General features: G+C 44.1%; 1 protein-coding gene across 2 annotated transcripts in view; it reads right to left on the bottom strand.

Moving 5' to 3' along the window:
- Positions 1-2,979: 2,979 nt before the first annotated feature.
- The window catches only part of LOC109935025 (cadherin-18-like), a 52,372-nt gene continuing 39,151 nt past the window's right edge, over positions 2,980-16,200 (bottom strand). The window contains exons 10-12 of one of the 2 annotated variants that reach the window (XM_020533702.2): positions 15,890-15,998; positions 10,300-10,548; positions 2,980-5,798 (exon numbers count right to left, since the gene is read on the bottom strand). In XM_020533702.2, coding sequence (XP_020389291.2) covers positions 5,311-5,798; positions 10,300-10,548; positions 15,890-15,998 — 846 coding nt within the window. In that variant the 3' untranslated portion in view covers positions 2,980-5,310. The remainder of the gene's footprint in view (positions 5,799-10,299; positions 10,549-15,889; positions 15,999-16,200) is intronic. The other variant, XM_048605899.1, reaches the window with a different exon arrangement.

Consider the following 16,200-nt stretch of genomic DNA (forward strand, 5'->3'; position numbering starts at 1 on the left):
AAACCAATGAAATTTGACATTTATTGCTAATGGAGTGGAGTATGAAAGTAAGGAGGTGTTGCTACAGCTGTTCAACGCATCCCTGAGACCGTATCTGGAGGATTGTGTATAAGTTTGGCCCCCTTACTTGAGGAGGGATGTAGTTGTTTTGGACGCCGTTCAGAGGAAGTTCACAGATTGATTCCAAAGATGAGGGGTTTGTCTTGCGAGGAGAGATTGAACAGTTTAGGCCTATACTTTCTGGAGTTTAGAAGAATGAGAGGAGATCTAACTGAGGTTTACAAGACGTTAAATAGGATGAGCAAAGTAGACTTAGAAAGAAAACAGAAATTGCTGGAAAATCTCAGCAGGCCTGGCAGCATCCATGGGGAGAAATTAGACTTAACGTTTTGAGTCCAGTGACCCTTCTTTAGAACTGATGGTAGCTCCAAAAAGGTTGGTTTTTATGCAGAAGATAGGGTGGGGGAGGAGAGTAAGGTGTAAATGATAGGTAGAGATAGAGCCCAAAGAGAGAGAAGAGCAGTTGGACAGAAAAAGGAGTGGGTAATGGTCAGTGTAGGAGAATGAATAGCTACTAATGGGGAATATTAGTGGCTGACAATGGGCTGTGTGTTATAGCAGACCATGTGATAACAAGGCCTGGCATGTGGTGGAAGTGTGGGAGATGGGTCAGACCCGGAGGTGCTGGGGAATTCTTGGTTGAGGAGGAAAGTGGACATTTCAGAATCCCCCTTGTCAAAGCTGGCATCATCAAAACACATGTGAAAGAGATGGAGGAACTGGGACAATGGAATAGGGTCTTTACAGGAAGGACGGTGAGAGGATGTATAGTCGAGGTAACTGTGGGAGTCAGTGGATTTGTAGTGGATATTGGTGGGCAGTCTATCCCTAGAAATGAAAGCAGAGATGTTGAGGAAGGGAAGGGAGGAGTCAGAGATGGACGAAGTGAAGGGAGGTGGAAATTGGAACTGAAATTGATAAACTTTTCTAATTCCTGACAAGAGAGGGAAGCAGCACCGATGGTATCATCGATATGTGGGTAGGGGCTGGAATAGGATTGGAAAAAGGAATGTTCACGTGCCCCACAAAGAGACAGGCATAACTGGGGCCCATGTGGGTACCCATAGCCACCCCTCTGACCTGAAGAAAGAGAGAGGAGTTAAAGGAGAAGTTGTTCGGGGTGAGGATGAACTCGGCCAAGCAGAGGAGGGTGACGGTGGATGAGGACGGTTCAGAGCCCTGAAGTGGAGAGCCCTGAGACTATCCTGGTGCGGGATGGAAGTCTAAAGTGATTGCTTGCCCATTGGTAAACAGGAGGCGGCTGGAGCCTGCAAACTGGAAATTCTGAAACTGAACTAAAGCGCCAGAGGAATTGCGGATGTAAGTGAGAAGGGATTGGACAAGGGGTAAAAAACCGAGTCAAGGTAGGAAGAGAGGAGTTCTGTGGGGCAGGAGGAGGCAGAAAGAATGGGTCTGCCCCGGGAAGTCCTGTTTGTGGACTTTGGGAAGGAGGTAGAAGGGGGCTGTGCGGGGCTGGGAGATTATGAGCTTGGAGGCAGTGGTGGGTGGGGTGGTTGCGGGGGGCGATCGCCAGATGAAATGAGGTCAGTGACCGTGGTGGACACAATGCCCTGATGTCCCATGGTGGGGTCATGGTCCAAGGGGAGATAGCAGGAGGTGTCTGGGAGCTGGTGTTCAGCCTTTGCAATGTAGAGGTCAGTATGCCATACTACAGCATAACAAACCTTGTCAGCAGGTTTAACTACAGGGTTGGATCTGAGAGCACGGAGTGCAGTCAGTTCATGGGGAGACAGGTTGGAACGGCTGGAGGGTTCGGGGCAGAGAAATCAAGGCCACCGATGCCACATTGACATTTCTCAATGAACAGATCGAATGCAGGTAAACGGGCAGAGAGAGGGATCCAGGTGGAAGGAGATATTGGAGGCAGACAAAGAGATCTGTGGGATGGGGAGAGGACTCTTGCCCAAAGAAATGGCCACGGAGGCGAAGGTGATAGCAAAAGGGTTCAATGTTACGTTGTGTCCGAAATTCATTTTCCTCGGCTGACCGTTATCCACTCCTTCGCCTGTCCAATTGTTCTTCTGTCTCTTTGGGCTCTGTCTCCACCTGTCATTTACTCCTTAACACCCTCCCTCCCCTCCTTATCTTCTTGTATAAAAAATAACTTTTTCCTACCTACCATCAGTTCTGAAGTAGGCTCACTGGATCTGAAACGTTAACTCTGATTTCTCTCCACAGATGCTGCCAGAGCTGCTGAGCTTTTGCGGCAACTTCTGTTTTTGTTTCTGATTTCCACTATCTGAAGTGCTTTTGGTCTTTTCTTTTGAGAGTGTGTTACTTCATATTGGGAGATCTACAATGAACGGTCATAGTTTTAGGGTAAGGAGTAGCATATTTAGAACATAGGATAAATTACTTCTCTGAAAAGGTCTTGAATCTGTGAAGTTCACTAATCCAGAGTGCGGTGGATCGTGTGACATTGAGTAAATTTAAGGAGTTGGGGCAAGATGAGATCAGCCACAAAGATATAAAATGACGAAGCAAGCTCGAGGGGCTGAATGGCCTACTCCTGCTCCTAGTTCTTATTAGGATAGAGGTTTGGTGAAAATGGAAGATTTTTAAGGAACGTGTTAAAGAAAGAGAAGAGGTAGTGGCAGTTCAGGGAGTTTTAGAGAGGGCATTCCAGGGTGCAGTCAATTGTCCCCTGTGACTTCTTTTATTATTATCAGGATGTAGTCACATGAGTCTGTGTGAGAGTGTGATGCTGTTTGTGTAGGAGAGACTGGTCTGGCTCTGTGCATTTAATCACAGCAAGGCAGTTACTGTCCATCAGAAGGGATTGACCAGAAGATGGTTGTGGGTGTTATTAATATTAATATTAAAAATTAATATTAAAATATTAATTCTAGTTTTACTGTCCCATTATTGTTATCAACCAGTACTCTTGAACAACAGTTATTCATGAACGTTACAAATCTTTTATTAACAAATTTTCTCCAATCATCAGAAAGACAACGTAAAAACAAAGAACCTTGTAACAACAGGGTGTTCAATACAACACAGTTACACCAGCCACTGGATAACTATTACCCACTGCCAACAAAGTACTGATAAAATTATTACAAATACACATTCCTCTTAGGAAGGCACACACGTGAAATACCTATTGCTGATTGCTTCAAGATTTTTTAAAAGTTACGTTCAAAAATAGTTCCTTTTTAAAAAAAAGTTATGATAAAATCCTTTGCACAAGAGGTGTAACCCATTATATGCTGTGTTAAATCAATCTAAAGAGTTAAGACATTTAAAATGCAACTAAATATGCTAATGGCTTTGAACAAAATTCATTAAAGTATATTCAAGATGAGATAGGCCTGAGTGTTTCCATGGTTACAGAATGAGAATGCCCAAAGCCCTTTGAATTTCCCCATAAAGGCAGCTCCTGATTGGTAGGCAGTTAAAGCAAGTTGAGGAAACTGCAAATTGTAACCCCCGTTGCAAAAAAAGTTGTATTAAAGTTCACCTCCTCTGCTTTTTCTTTCACAGTATTGCAATGTTTCATCAATAGGGCAGTAGATGTACAAAGAGGCCATAAATATAAGATAATCATTTATAAATCCGACAGAATCTTCTGTAGAAACTCCCCTGCTCAGAATATGTGGATCACACTATGGCAGGGTGAGGTTGAGGGGAGTAGTATAGGTATGAGAGGGAACAAGAATCCGGGAGAGAATGAAAGACAATTTGGATGAAGTGGAGGAAGCTCAAATGGAATAGAAAGGATGGGCTGAATGGTCTATTTCAATGCTGTTAAGTTCAATGCAATCTGGTGTTATTCGCCATCAGTGCAGCAGCGAAGAAGGCTCTGACTGTATCCCAGGACAACCTTCTGAGACTGAAAGTCAAATGAAAGAAAGACTTGCCACATCATCACTCCCCTGCCATCCCAGCTCACTCCCACCAACAATCTGCAGTTCATTGACATTGACCTGAACCAAACCAGGAGCTTCTGTGTTGGCAATGTAACACACTATTATTGTAATGGAAGCCAAAATCAAGGAATCTGCAAGTTTACTCGGTGGTTGCCTCTCACTTTTAGAGTGATTAATTTAGTCCTTATTAATGTGTGTTGCAATGCAATGCTGAGTGGGTGATGGCCTAGTGGTATTATTGTTGGACAAATCCCTGCTAAGACTGAGATAGATAGGTTCTTGATTATCAAGGGGATCAAGGGTTAGCGGGAGAAAGCAGGAGAATGGGGTTGAGGAACTTATCAGCCATGATTGAATGGTGGAGCAGACTCGATGGGCCGAATGGCCTAATTTCTGCTCCTACGTCTTATGGTCTTATGTGTAGATGGTGGAATTTGAATTCAATAAAAATCTGGAATGAAGAGTCTAATAATGGCATGAAATAGTTGTTGATTGTTGGAAAAACCCATCTGGTTCGCTAATGTCCTTCAGGAAAGGAAACTGCTCTCCTCACCTGGTCTGGCCTATATGTGACTCCAGACCCACAGCAATAAGGTTCTTCACTATTCATCCTTAATTGCGCAGAGGGCAATGTATGCTAGTCTAGGCAGGGACATTCATACTACGAGCGAAAACAAAGTGTTTTTTGTTAGTTACAGTTATGAAAACAGGACGGTGGACAGAATTAGGATACAGACCAACCACAAAGCTCTTGCTATGTACTGGTAATGTCCCTACCTTGGGGTCAGGAGGCCTGGATGCAAATCCCACCAGCTCCAAAGGTGTGTAAAACATCCCTGATGTGGCAAGGTTGTTTCTCCTTGTGGGGGAATCCAGAAGCCTAGGGCATCACCTCAGAGGGAAGGGTTCCCTCATTTAAAACAGAGCTGAGGAATTTATTCCCTCAGAGGGGTGTGAATCTGTGAAATTCTTTACTGGAGAGGGCTGTGAGGCTGTGTCGTTAAGAATATACAAGGTTGTACAGACAGATTTTTATTCAGGAAGGGAATCAGGGGCTAGAAAAGGCAGGAAAGTGGAGTTGAAGATTATCAGATCAGTCATGATCTCATTGAATAGCAGAGCAGATGGGCTGAATGGCCTACCGTTGCTCCCAAATCTTAATAGGTTAGGTTAATTTAAAAAATGTACATGGTCTAGTTGAACAGTAGAATGACCTAAATGACCTCCTCTTGTTCTGATATTTTTGTGTTATACAAACTAATGATCCAGTTACATTTCATAGCTCCTCTTCCTCATCCCACTTGGTAAACTCCCCTACCTGAATAAAAACACAAATCACATCTCTCTCTCACTTGCTTCAATATTCTCCAGTCTTCCTATATGGATCTGATCCATAAAGTTCGGCCAGCATTTGAAACCGGGGTCCCCAGTCATTGAGAAAGTCGTAATCCTGTTCAGAATCGATAGAGGAGATGTCAAGGGAGCTCAGTGAATCGGCGACTGAGTCAGCACCTTCAAAGCCGTAGACATGGAGTGTGTCGTAGGGCAGGCCATCTCTGTCGCCGTCTGCTTCATCCTTCTTCATCCTGACCACTGAGCCCATGTCGTTGTTGGGCTTCCTGATGGGGGCATAAACAGGGCTGCAGTTCATGGTCTTGGCTGGTTGGGGGCCGTTTACCCGCAGGGAGTTGAGCACCGTGATGTCGAAGCTGTTGGTGTCCATCTCCCCACCTCCTTCTTCATCATACCTCACCAACTGCTCTCGAATTTCACCGGGAGGCTTCACCAGCCCAACAAAAGCATTCTTCTTCTGTATCTTGCGATAGGCAATCGGCACTATCAGCACTGAGGGTAAAGGAAGAACAAAGTCAGTCATTTTCCAAGAGGAGGAAGTATGCTACAACTGTTATGTATGTAACTGGGTGGTGTTGCCCCTTTAAGAGATTGGGTCCGTGACACGGACTGGGGAGATGCGGCAGCTAGCAGAGGCCCACTGTGAACCTGACAGGACACAAAATAAAGTATTTCCCATTCAAATTTACCCTCTGTCTGCCACGTGTTGTATTTCTGGTTCTCGTGAACCACAAACACAATAACAACCCCTTGCATTTATATGGCACCTTACCTGCGCTGCAGCATGTAACTTGAGATTTCGTAAGTTAGCCAAAATAAACATCTGCCCTGATGAAAAGTTTGTGCTAAGATGACAAACTGGTAATTAGAAAGCTCACTGGTTTTGATATGCATCTGTGCGCTAAAGAATGTGCATTTGGATTAAATGTTGTAACTTAACAGTAATAGACTAAGCTGTCACAGTAAGTCCGAAAGGCTGGGGTCTTTAAAACAGATCAGGACATTAGATGTTAATGTGACCATTTAGCAGCTAAGCAAAGAGTGCTTTGTCCACAGAATTGTGCTCTGTAAGTGTTATATGGTTGACTGGATGATGTAAAAATGCCAACAGTGGAACAAGCTAAGGTTGAGGTCAAAGTTTGGTAAAACCAAGAGGTCAGCCTCTTTCCAGAGAAAACAAACAGGTCCAAATGAGTCAATGATCAAACTGGCCGTGGTTTACGATGTGTGTGATGTTTTCCAGTGATCAAACTGCTGGAGACTGGACAGTGTGAGAGTATGACCACACAGCCTGTCTGTAAGGACAAATGATATAAGACAGCCTGCCTCAGAGCGATTGTTAGCTCAGGGCGGGCCACGTGATTAGTGACTGGAGATTGATACAGAGCAGACTGATCATATGTTTTGGTCTAATCCTTGGACACATCCACATAAACCAGATCAATGTAAGTATTGAGATAACAAGGTTTAGAGCTGGATGAACACAGCAGGCCAAGCAGCATCATAGGAGCAGGAAAGCTGACGTTTCGGGCCTAGACCCTTCTTCAGAAATGGGGCACCTTGTTATCTCAGATTCTCCAGCATCTGCAGTTCCTACTATCTCCAATGTAAGTATTGTATGGGTACACTCATTATTTTTGCAGTATTGACATGTAGTTTGCTTTAAGAAAGAACATTGGATATATATAAAACAAACGTGTAATGTACACTGTTGTTAGAACTGCCTTGAGTTATTGATACTCGGGGCAAATCTGAAAAGCCAGGAAAGGTGGGAATAGAAGCCTACAAGGATTACCAAATAGGATTAAATAGGTATTGATGGACAGAGTATGGTAGCATAATGGTTACAACACTGGAGAGACTATTTCAAAGGTCTGGACAAACACTCATGAGTTTTTAGACATGAGTTCAAATACTACCTCAAGGCTGGAGAATTTGAATTTAATTCATTGCAAGAAATGTGGAAGAAATGAATCAGGCCCAGTTATGTTGGATCACAAAGATACTGGGGGTCCCTGAATTACGAATGCTGGTGCTTGCAAACGCTGTCTCATATAGAGCTGACAGACAAATGTTTCCTATACTCACAAACGGCAGTAAAAAATTCCACAGATTTACTCAGAGAAGAAATTCCTCCTCATCTCTGTCTTAAACATGAGACCCCTTATTCTGAGATTATGCCCTCTGGTCTTAGACTTTCTTACAGGGGAAACAACCTTTCCATATCTTCCCTGTCAAATACCCTATGAATCCTGCATGTTTGAATAAGGTGGCCTCTCATTCCTTTAAACTCCAATGAGTTCAGGCCCAACTTGGGTGGCAAGGTTGCTCAGTGGTTAGCACTGTTGCCTCCCAGTGCCAGGGGCCTGGTTTCGATTCCAACTTTGGGTGACTGTGTGGAGTTTGCACATTCTCCCTGTGACTGTGTGGGTTTCCTCCAGGTGCTCTGGTTTCCTCCCACAGTCCAAAAATGTACAGGTTATGTGGATTGGCCAGGTTGAATTGCCTACAGTGTGCAGCCTGGGCAACAATGGGCAATCTGCAGTGTTTCTCCATTTAAATAATATTCAGCTCCTCTATCCTTCCCACCAAAGTGTAAAATCTCACAGTTTCCCTACATTTCTCTTCCATCTGCCAAATTCTTGCCCATTCACTTGTTAGCCATGGGAAATGTGGGTACAGGGTGGGGGACTCGGTCTGGGTGGCATGTTCTTCGGAGGGTCGGTGTAGACTTAATAGGCCAAGTGGTCTCTTTCTGCACTGTAGGGATTCTAACTTACTCAACCTTTCATAAGAAAATCCCTCCAAACCTGGGATCAATCCAGTGAAATTTTTCTGGGCTGCCTCCAACGCCATTATATCTTTCCTTGGATAAAGAGACAAAATTGCTCACAGTATTCTAGCTGTGAGCTAACTAGTACCTTGTATAATTTTAGCAAAACTTCCCTACATTTATATTCTATTCCCTTTGCAACATTCCATTTGCCTTCCCTATTACCTGCTGAACTTGGATGCGAGCTTTTTGTAATTCATGGACACAAGGATTCCCAAGTCCCTGTGTTCTGTAGCTTTCTGCAGTCTTTCTCCATTTAAATAATATTCAGCTTCTCTATTCTTTCCACCAAAGAGCATAATCTCACATTTTCCCACATTGTATTCCATCTGCCAAGTTTTGCCCATTTACCTGACCTGTCCGTATCCATCTGCAGATTCTTTGTGTCATCCTTACTACTTCTATCATCAACCTATCATCAATCTGAAATTTTTAAAAATCCGGTCCATTAATGACAGAAATCTGCTGTCCTTATCTGTGTTAACTCATGTGACTCCAAGCTGTTGAATGGAAACAGTTGAGCAAGCCACTCTGTTCAAGGGCATTAGGACATTAGGGAACCAGACAGGTATGCCAACACTCTGCAGTCCATTTGTAAGTCAATTTGTATGCAAGTTGGAACACAATGTGGGACAATATAAAGAAAAAAAAAACATGGTCTATTATTTAAAATTAAGAAACACAGTCTGGTGGGGTGAGATTTGAACACACATCACCAGAGCCTCAGGCTACCTGCTCAGAGAGGATCAATAATAAATTGTAGACCTGTACAGAAAGACCGAGTTGGGTTTTTGTGGGTTTCGACGCTGTGTGAATTTCTGAGCCTCACTTGGATTTGATGGCAGGATTCGGAACCAGCAACAATCCAGCTAAGAGCCCTGCGTGTAACGGAGGGAATGCTGAGATAACACAGTGTGGAGCTGGAGGAACACAGCAGGCCAGGCAGCATCAGAGGAACAGGGAAGCTGACGTTTTGGGTCGGGACCCTTCTTCAGAAATGGGGGAGGGGTAGGGGGCCCTGAAATAAATAGAGAGAGGAGAGGTGGGGCTGGGGAAGGTAGGTGGGTTGGTGATAGGTAAGTACAGATAGGCAATGGTGGGGATTCGTCAGTGAGGTGGGAGGAGCGGATAGGTGGGAAAGAAGATGGACAGGTCAAGGAGGCGGGGATGAGAGGGAGGGTTTGGTCATGAGTTCCTCTAGCTCTACACTGTGTGATCTCAGACTCCAGCATCGGCAGTTCTTGCTATCTCTCGGAGGGAATGCTGCACTGTCAGAGGTGCTACCTTTCATAGGAAACCTTAAACCAAGGCACCAACTATCTTCAATGGATGTAAAAAGTCAATTTCAAATTAGGCCAGCAGAGTTCTGTTTATTGTCTGAGACAATATTTGCCCCTCAACTGACAAGACAAAAGAACAGATTGTCTGGTCATTTATTATCACACTGCTGGTTGTGAGATATTGCTGTGTGCAAATGGACTGTTGTGTTTTCCACATTACGATAGCCTCAAGAAAAGTATTTTATTAACTTTGCAGCACCTTCTGACATTCCGTGGTCATGAAAGGTGCTACATAAATGCAAATTCAGCATGTCCACAATGACTCTTATCAATTTTTACAGATGTACCGTAGAAAGTATCCTATCTGGATGCATCACAGTGTGGTATGGCAATTCCTCTGCCCAAGATTGCAAGAAATTACAAAGGGTGATGAACACAGCCCAGTCCATCATGAAAACCTGCCCTCCTTTCATTGACACTATTTACACTTCCTGCTGTCTTGGGAAAGCAGCCAACATAATCAAAGACCCCTCCCACCCTGGTTATACTCTCTTCCACCCTCTTCCATGGGAAAGAAGATACAACAGTTCGAAAACACGTGCCAACAGATTCAAAATCAGCTTCTTCCTCGCTGTTATCAGACTTATGAATGGACCTCTCGTATATTAGATCTGATCTTTCTCTGCACCTTCACCATAGCTGTAACACAGTATTCTGCATTCTGTTCTATCACCCTGATGTACAAATCCCTCTTCAATGGCCATCCGGTCACTTGATGGAGAGTTCTTGAGATGTATGTTGAAAATAAGAAGGGACAGTAGCAGATAGTGGGACAAATAGCACAAAAGGGCAAGTGACATTGCTGAAGAAGTTGACTCACTGATAGCGATGATGATGCAGAGGAAGATAATCAGCAGGACAGTGACGGTGACTCCTGAGGTGAGCGGAGCAAAGTGCCGGCAGTTTATCGGATTCCTGTCTCGGTCGCAGGAGCACACGTTGATCTCCAGTTTCTCGGTGCTGCGCAGGGATGGATTCCCATTGTCAGAGACATTTATCAGCAATGAGAACTTGCTGGCCTCGTTTTGATCAAAGCCTGCCTGTTTGACAGTGATGTTTGCCGTGTTATCTAGGGAGGAAAGAAGAGAGAGACAGAGTGAGTAAGAGAGAAATGGCAAAGCCAAGAAAGAGAGGATGAGCTTTGTTGCTCTCCACTATCCTGTGCCATTGCCCCTTCTATCCCATAGGAAAGCTTCATAGAACATAGAACAGTACAGCACAGTACAGGCCCTTTGGCCCACAATGTTGTGCCGACCTATTATCCTACTAATATCAATCTACCCTGCATACCCTACATCTTACTATCCTCCATGTGCCTATCCAAGAGTCGCTTAAATGTCTGTAAAGTATCTGACTCCACTACCACTGCCGGCAGCGCATTCCACACGCCCACCACTCTCTGTGTAAAGAACCTACCTCTGACATCTCCCCTATACCTTCCTCCAATCACCTTAAAATTATGCCCCCTTGTAATAGCCATTTCCGCCCTGGGAAAAAGTCTCTGACTATCCACTCTATCTATGCCTCTCATCATCTTGTACACCTCTATCAAGTCACCTCTCATCCTTCTTTGCTCCATCGCACAGAAGGTACTGCGTGGATATATTAGAATGGTACCGGGATGAGGGGTATATGATGAGATTGGAGAAGTTGGGGCTATTTTGCTTAGCACATGGAACAAATGTACAGAGCCTGCTTAACAATTGTTGGTGATAGAGCTTTGGAAAAAACAAAATGTCTCCAGTGAACAGAATCTAATTCTTTCATCATGGGATGTGGGTTTCACTCACTTGGCCAGCATTTGTTTAGCTTCCTGAACTGCCTTGAACTGAGTGGCTTGTTCAGCTATTTCAGAGGGCAGTTAAGAGAGAATCACATTGCTGTGGGTCTGGAGTCACATATAGGTCAGACCAGATGGGAATAGCAGATCTCCTTCCCTGAAGGACATGAATGAACCACAGAAATGCAGAAGAAGCCACTGAGAGCCCATTGTGTCTGCAGAACGAGATGGGTTTTTACAACAAACGATGATAATCATTACTGAGAATAGCTTTTTAATCCCAGTTCCCTAATTCATTGAGTTATTGCAATCTATAAATCTCTGCAGGTGTGGTGGTTTTGGCCTCCTATCCTCAGAACAGGAGGCTGCTATTATTGGCTAAATAGCAGTCCCATTACACCACCAAAATAACAAGACGGGAGATGAGAAATTTTCTTTTATGTAAGAATGTGCTGCCTGCAAGGACAGTGGAAGCAGATTCAGTAGTAACTTTCAAATTGGTTTGGAATAAGTTGGATAAATACTTGCAAAAGATATATTTGCAGGGTTTTGGGAAAGCATGGAGCTGGAGTGGTGGAATTAATTAGCTCCTTCAGAAACTCAGCACAGATCTGATGCTCAAATGGCTTTATCCAGAGCTCCTATTTGCTTCAGGGACTCACTCAATAATGCTTTCTGACTCTCTAATTGCAATAAGGTTCTTTCCTTCTGACTGGACACAGCACATAGTGGTGTGCAAAAGTCCACATTTGCAGGTACCATTTTGATCCTTTAACAATTCAGGTTCAGAATGGAGAGGCCATGATCAGATCAGCCATGATCTTGTTGAATGGTAAAGCTGTTTCAAGGGGCTGTATGGCCTACTCCTGTTCTGAATCTGTGTGATTACTTGTGTGCTAATGATGTGACACTGCCATCTAGTTTCTGTGGTTGATTGTTTGGTTAGCTGTGCACGTAACTGAATCTGTTAGCACCCACACAGATTCTACAACAGCAGAAACCACAGCTATAGAACCTGTAGAAGTTAGTTGGCAGATTGACCTGGGCTGCAGAGGAGACATTGAAAGCATGCTCAGTGTATCTCATCTAACCCTGTATCATTTTAACATATTGTTCAATCACCTGTTGTAGTGAGTAGAGGTGGCTGACTTGTTTTAAAAGTGAAGGGGCTCCTATTTCCCAGAATCACAGAAGTGTCCTGAGACTGAAGGAGACCATTCAGCCCATCATGCTTGTACCAGCTCTTCAAAGGAGCATCATTAACCAAACGCCTGTCTTTTCCCCCATACCCACTTCTTAAAAATTAGAATAACCATCCCATGCCCCTCTTGAATGCCACAATTGAAGCTGCCTCCACCACATTTCCTGGCAGTGCATTCCATACCCTAATAACTCACTGAGTGAAGAAGACTTTCCTGTGTCATTTTCAGATCACTTTAAATTGATGCCCTCTCTTTCATGTTCCTTTCACAAGTAGAAACAGCTTCTCCCTATCTACTCTATGCAGCACGCTCTCGATTTTGAAAACGTCAATCAAATTTCCTGTCAATCTTCTCCTCTCCAAGGAGAACAGTCCCAAATTCCTCAATCTGTCTCCTCATCACTGAATTTCCTCAATCCTGGAACCATTCCAGTAAATTGCTTCTGCACTTTCCCCAATATGTTCACATCTTTCTCATAATGTGGCGCTAGAACTGTACACAATACTCCAGGTGATACTGAAGCTGTCCTATATATCTATTTAAGCTAGTAATGAGGAGGAATCCTTTGTCTTAGAGGGTCATGAGTATTTGAAACTGTCTTCCCCAGACAGCGGTGGAAATTTAGGAATATAGGAACAGGATAAGGCCATTGAACCTGCTTTAACATTCTGATTCATGGCTGATTATCTCCTCAGCCCCACTTTTCTGTGTTATCAACACATCCCCTAATGTTATTCAAAAACCTATTGATAAGTGTCTTGAACCTGCTCAATGTCTGAGCTTCCACAGCCATTTGAGGTCGTGAATTCCAAAGACTAACCTCCCTCTGAGTGACAATTCCTCCTCATCTCAATAGTAGATGGCCTGCCCCTTATCCTGAGGTCATGCCCCTGGTTCTCAAGGCACTATAGAGTCATAAGCACAGAAACCGATCCTTCGGTTCGACTTGTCTATGCTGATTAGATATTCTAAATTAATCAAGTCCCATTTGCCAGCATTTGGCCCATATCCCTCTAAACCCTTCTTATTCATGTACCCATCCAGATGCCTTTTAAATGTTGTAATTGTACCAGTCTCCTCCACTTCCTCTGGCAGCTCTTACATACATGCACCACTGTCTGCGTGAAAACGTTACCCCTCAGGTCCCTTTTAAATCTTTCCCCTCTCACCTTAAACCTATACCCTCCAGTTTTGGACTCCCCTACCCTAGGAAAAAGTCCTTGGCTCTTCACCCTATCCATGCCCCTCATGATTTTATAAACCTCTATCAGGTCACTCCTCAGCCTCCGACGCTCCAGGGAAAATACCCCCAACCTATTCAGCCACCATTTAAGTGATAACTTCAGACACAGTCAGTGAATATTATAAAGACAAAAGTAGATGGAGTTTTGATCAACAAAGGGCTCAGAAGTTTATGGGGGAGCTGGGAATGTAGAGTGGAGGCACAATCTGATCAGCCATGACCTTGTCAAATGGCAGAACAGCTCGAGGGGCTGAATGGCCTCCTCCAGCTCCTAATTCATACATGATCTCTCACTGGCTCGGCAGCATCCACTTGCATTTATATAGCAGCATCTTTAGTATAGTGGAACATTGAGGTGCTTCTCAGAACATTATAAAACAAATGGATTGAACAAACAAAAACAAAACCCATCAATTGAAAAAGTATGTGTGAGGAATGGGGGAAGACGAAGGTGATGGTGAGGGTAGGGTGACGAAGGTCATGGCCAGAGGGGTAGGTTTAAACAAGTGTCTTAAAGGCAGAGAGAAGAATAGTAATATTTGGGGATGAAAGATATCAGAATTTAGGTTTTAGGTCTCAAAACTATCCAGGACAAAGTACTCTGCTGGATTGGCACCCAATTCACCAATTCATACATCCACTTCCTCCACCGACACTCAGTAGCAGCAATGTGTACTATTTACAAGATACACCGAAGTAACTCACCAAGGGTCTTTGGACAGCACCTCACAAATAAGAGACAATCTAACCACCGCCTCTTGGCATTCAACAGTGTTACCATCACTGAATCCCCCACTATCAACATCCTGAGGGTTACCATTGACCAGCAACTCAACTGGACTCACCATATTAACACAGTGGCTACAAGAGCAGGCCAGAAGCTAGGAATACTGTGGTAAGTAACACACCTCCTGTCTCCCAAAGCCTGCCCACCATGTACAAGGCACAAATTAGGAGTGTGATGGAATACTCCCCACTTGCCTGGATGAGTGCAGCCCCAACAACACTCAAGAAGCCTGACACCATCCAGGACAAAGCAGCCCGCTTGATTGGTACCACATCCACAAACATCCACACCCTCCACCACCGATGCTCAGTAGCAGCAGTGTGTACTATCTACAAGATGCATTGCAGAAATTCACCAAAGATCCTTAGACAGCACCTTCTAAACCCATGACCACTTCGATCTAGAAGGACAAGGGCACCAGACATATGGGAACACCAGCCCCTGCAAGTTCCCGTCCAAGCGGTTCACCATCCTGACTTGGAAATATATCGCCGTTCCTTCACTGTCACTGGGTCAAAATCCTGCAATTCCCTCCCTAGTGGTATTGTGGGTCAACCCACAGCTGGTGGACTGCAGCGGTTCAAGAAGACAGCTCACCCCCACCTTCTCAAGGGCAACTAGGGATGGGCAATAAATGCTGTCCAGCCAGCAACACCCACGTCCCACAAATGAATATAAAAAAAAATCCGTGACCATTTACATCTAGAAGGACAAAGAGCAACAGACATATCGGAACACCACCACCTCCAAGTTCCCCTCCAAGCCACTCACCATCCTGACTTGGAAATATCTCACTGTTCCTTCACTGTCACTGAGTCAAAATCCCGAAATACCTGCCTAATGGCATTGTGGGTGTCCCGACAGCATGTGACAGTAGCGGTTCAAGAAGGCAGCTTACCCCTACCTTATCAAGTGCAATGAGGGATGGGTGGTAAATGGTGGACCAGCCAGCAATGCCCACTTCCCATGAATGAGTAAAAACGGAAGTTCTCTGGTTGCCAAGCCTCCTGGAAATGGGAGCAGTTTCACCCCAACAACTCCACCAAACCCTCACAATTTGACGACTTCCTATTAAATCTTTTTTGTAAGGAGGTTCCTCAGAGGAAACAATCCCTGCTACTCAAATCTCTCATCCCGAGTGCTTTCAGAGCATGTAGAGACTAATCTCTAGCCTCCTTACGAGTCGGTCACTATGTATTACCAGTGGGTTTTATTTGTGTTGAATGTTATTTAATGAAGTCCTTATTTCACTTTAACAAAGGTTTATTGAGAGTGAAAACTTCTATTAAAATCAGACAGCTGGAATTTTGCTACATTTTTCAACACTCATTGACTGGCATTGCACGGCATAATTTCAGGTCCCTTTTCCCTTTATATTATTCTGGTCTATTCACTTACTGCCGTTGTCCTTGACTGAGAAATTGCTGTCCTTCTCCGCTATCCTGAAATGAAATCTGACAGCCGGAGTAATTTCATCGAGATCAACAGCAGAGATCATTTGGATAACCTAGAGTCAATCCAAATCAATGACATAGACATTATTCCCAGCATCACATGGTGTGTTCATATATTTACAGAAAGTGTTATAGCCAGGATCACATGGCGTGTTCATATATATACTATACACACTGTTTTGCCAGGATCACTTGGTGTGTTCATATATACTATAGACAGTGTTATAGCCAGGATCACATGGTGTGTTCATATAT

Source organism: Rhincodon typus, chromosome 15 (genome assembly GCF_021869965.1).
Source record: "Rhincodon typus isolate 14 chromosome 15, sRhiTyp1.1, whole genome shotgun sequence".
NCBI lineage: Eukaryota > Metazoa > Chordata > Chondrichthyes > Orectolobiformes > Rhincodontidae > Rhincodon > Rhincodon typus.